Source organism: Battus philenor, unplaced genomic scaffold (genome assembly GCF_028537555.1).
Source record: "Battus philenor isolate CCGP_79_NKW_IND1 unplaced genomic scaffold, ilBatPhil1.0.hap1 SCAF_13, whole genome shotgun sequence".
Classification (NCBI taxonomy): domain Eukaryota; kingdom Metazoa; phylum Arthropoda; class Insecta; order Lepidoptera; family Papilionidae; genus Battus; species Battus philenor.
In genome coordinates, this window is record NW_027181675.1 from 9,528,293 (window position 1) to 9,531,766 (window position 3,474).

At 28.6% G+C, this 3,474-nt stretch overlaps 1 protein-coding gene across 1 annotated transcript; it reads left to right on the top strand.

Moving 5' to 3' along the window:
- Positions 1-761: 761 nt before the first annotated feature.
- DENR (density-regulated protein) lies at positions 762-3,159 on the top strand. The gene is made up of 4 exons (XM_068777265.1): positions 762-1,065; positions 1,184-1,354; positions 2,083-2,222; positions 2,936-3,159. The coding sequence occupies exons 1-4, from the start codon at positions 888-890 to the stop codon at positions 2,978-2,980; spliced, it is 534 nt and encodes a 177-aa protein (XP_068633366.1). The 5' UTR covers positions 762-887; the 3' UTR covers positions 2,981-3,159.
- The last annotated feature ends 315 nt before the right edge of the window (positions 3,160-3,474 follow it).

Genomic DNA, 3,474 nt, shown 5'->3' on the forward strand with positions numbered 1-3,474 from the left:
CAATCCTTTCTTCATATTTATCTCTTACAAATAAGCTGAACAGCTTCAGATAATTTTACTTAAAGGAATAACCAATTAAATAAAAAAATTATTAAAACAGATTATCTCGACTTAGTGCTATGTTCAGTGGGAACAACATTACTTGTGTTATTACAAAAGGGGAATATCTGAAAATGTCTCAGACATAGAAAACGACAAGCTTTTTAGTTTAATCATTTCTATTGGGTATTATAATTCATTAAAGTCTTCACAATTCGTTCAATTTTTATGTCGCAGTGTCGTCAGTACTTGTTTATTTATTGCAAAAACTACTAGAAATAAATGACTTACGAGAATTTGTTGGGTGATACACAGGAGGGGTCACTTGCGGAGAAGGGGCCTGCTCTTTATCTTTCAGGACATAAATATTAAGTATTTTTTTCTTAGCGATAAAATTACGATAAATTAAATAAGGAGCATCCCAGTCTTACATAAGTTTATACGACGTATTTTTAAATAACACTTTTTAACAATTGTCGTACAATAATTAATTAGGCGATAATTCTAAGGAAGATTTTGTATTCTCTTAAGGAGATCACTACAGTAGGCTTTTTATTTTGTTAATTTTTATTTATTAACTAAATTAAAACTATTTAAGTTTCATTTAATTTTACTCTAGCACTGCTGAATCTCAGTGAGCAATTACTTATGACACTTGCTAAAACTTAAAAATTGATACGAAATATGATTGCTACTGACCATAGAGAAATTAATACTGGTAACCTTAACCTACGAATGAGCAAAACGTTGCTCATCTTTTAATTTTTTATAATTTACAAAAATACTGAAATAACACTACCTTTATTATTATGCGATAGTCTGAACTATACGCATTACAATTATTAACAATGGCCGATAGAGATTTATCCATGGGCCCCCGCGAAGGAGTAACATACCCTATAAAGGTGCAGTATTGTGGAAATTGCTCTATGCCGATTGAATATTGTGAATATTATCCTGAATATGATAAATGTAAACAATGGCTTGAAAAGAACTTACCCACAGAATTCGAAAAAGTAAAGATAGGTACGTACTTCCTACCAAAAAAATTTTAGGATAGGTTATCAACGATATTTGTTTATATATTGGATATTATATGTATGTATCTTCAATATACGTATATTGTTATTTCTTCTTTTTAAAGATGAAGAAGAAAATGCAGGCGGCGAAGAAGAAAAGAAACGTCAAAAGAGAGGTGGCAAAGGTATGCTAAAATCAAAGAAAAAGGATGATGTACCCAAACTTGTACAAGTTTCCCGTGCTCCGCGAGGAAAGAAGAAGTCAGTTACCGTTGTATCCGGCTTAAGTACCTTTGGTAAGTTTCGAAATAAATACGTAAGTACTCTTTTTCAATACCAATAAGATGCTTAAGGACCACTTGGCCTGTACAAAGTGGAATGGAATGGAATTTACAGGCTAAATGATCTATTATAACTTTTTTGTTGAAGTTAATTGAGGTCATCATCAAAATATTTAAACCTAATGTGTATTATTTTATACAATTGAGATGAAAACTTATACCTGCTTTTGGACAGGCAGATAGAAATTTTCTTGTAATAAAATTAAAGCAACGAAATTCTCATAGCAGTATTCTGCTCTTGCCAGAGCCCAACTATCTTGTTAATGATATTTTAATAAGTTTAAAATTCACTGGTTACTTTACATATCCCATATTACATAAATTTCAAACTAAACTTTAATGTTCAAAATCCTATATTCTTATATTTGTACTTGAAAAAAATAGCTCACTAAAAATGTAATAAACTTTATCATTTTTAATTTGCTTCATTTAATATATTTTTGCTATTATCTATTGCTTTAATTTATCCTCACCTTATGAACCATACTTGTATAAATATTATCCTATTTGATTATGAAAATTGGTGGTTATAGTTCATTAAAAAAGTGGCATCAAATTATTTAATGCCAGTCAATTTATTACTACCTAATATACTTTAGATGTAATCTGAGCATTGTTACTAGAGTTTTTAATATTTTTTTTTTAATCATAATATTTACAACTTTTTATACTTGATGTTCCAGATATTGACTTAAAGGTTGCTGCCAAGTTTTTTGGAACAAAATTTGCTTGTGGATCTTCCGTTACTGGTGATGATGAAATAGTTATTCAAGGAGATGTTAAAGATGATCTATTTGATGTTATACCAGAAAAGTGGCCAGAGGTACATACATTTTTTAATCTGATTGTAATATTTACTTTATTAACTTCCTGTATATTTTTTTAAATTATTTTAGGGGTTACTAGTTTCATGCTAGTAGTTTATCAGATAGTATTTATATAAATATTAACCACATTTTGATCACATATTGAGATCTACCCAATACCATTTTATTATTTCATTATGAATAATATGATATACTATGATTACTATCTACTAAATATATATGGTTAAGAGATTTCCTCATATGTCCATCACAAAATTTCTAGAACCATAAGGCATAGAGACTGAAATTTCATAGGAATTTTATTTTTGAGGGGTAGAGGTGAGCTGTGACAGGATTTTAGAAAATTGCAACCACCAAGGGGTTATGGTGTTCATTATGAATGTATCTCTTATCGGTATAAAACTTACTCAAACTATTTTTTTTTGCTTGTTAAAAATTACTAGAAATTGATTTTATGAAATTAGACCAATAAAAAGCAGTGCCATAGAAAGTAGATGGGGCAAAGCAAGTCCTATTATAAAGTCATATTTCTATTTTACCTTCAAGCATTTATACATACATGGAGAACTAGAGACACCATCATTTTATAACTTTAATATATTTAATGTTTTTTCACAGTACAATGTCTCATGTTTTTTGTTTATTTATGTCTTTTCATATTATTCTTTATACGCAAATATTACAGTTAAATTTTGTATGACATTTCCAGATTGATGAAGATAGCATTGAAGATTTGGGTGATCAGAAAAGATAGTCACAGCTTAAAAAGAGTAAAGTGTTACAGCATTGTTTTAATTTCTATTTTATATGCAGAGCTTCAAACTTACCATAATAAAGTTATATAATATGCAACTTCAGTCTAAAATAGAAATTGAGCATTGATGATGTTTTATTTATTTTACAAGCTTCACAATATACTGTGATTATTGAAAATTGTTTTAGTTACTAAAACCTTTTTAACAAATATTAAGAAATTCCTACAAATCACAAACAAAAAAAAACCCTAACAGAGTTACATTTAATATATTCACTATTCATGTCTAAAAGCAACTCTTATTACATTGCAAAATCAAATACAAGAAATAGGTAACTTCTGGAAAAGTGGTAATGTGCAATACTGGGTTTCTGTTAGAGTAAATATTAAGCAACAAAAGAATTTTGTCTTTTTATTTTTATTTTAAACTGACTAAGCATGCACCACTTGCGTTATGCCATATATAAATCACTGGCTGTCAGTTGTTGAAAATT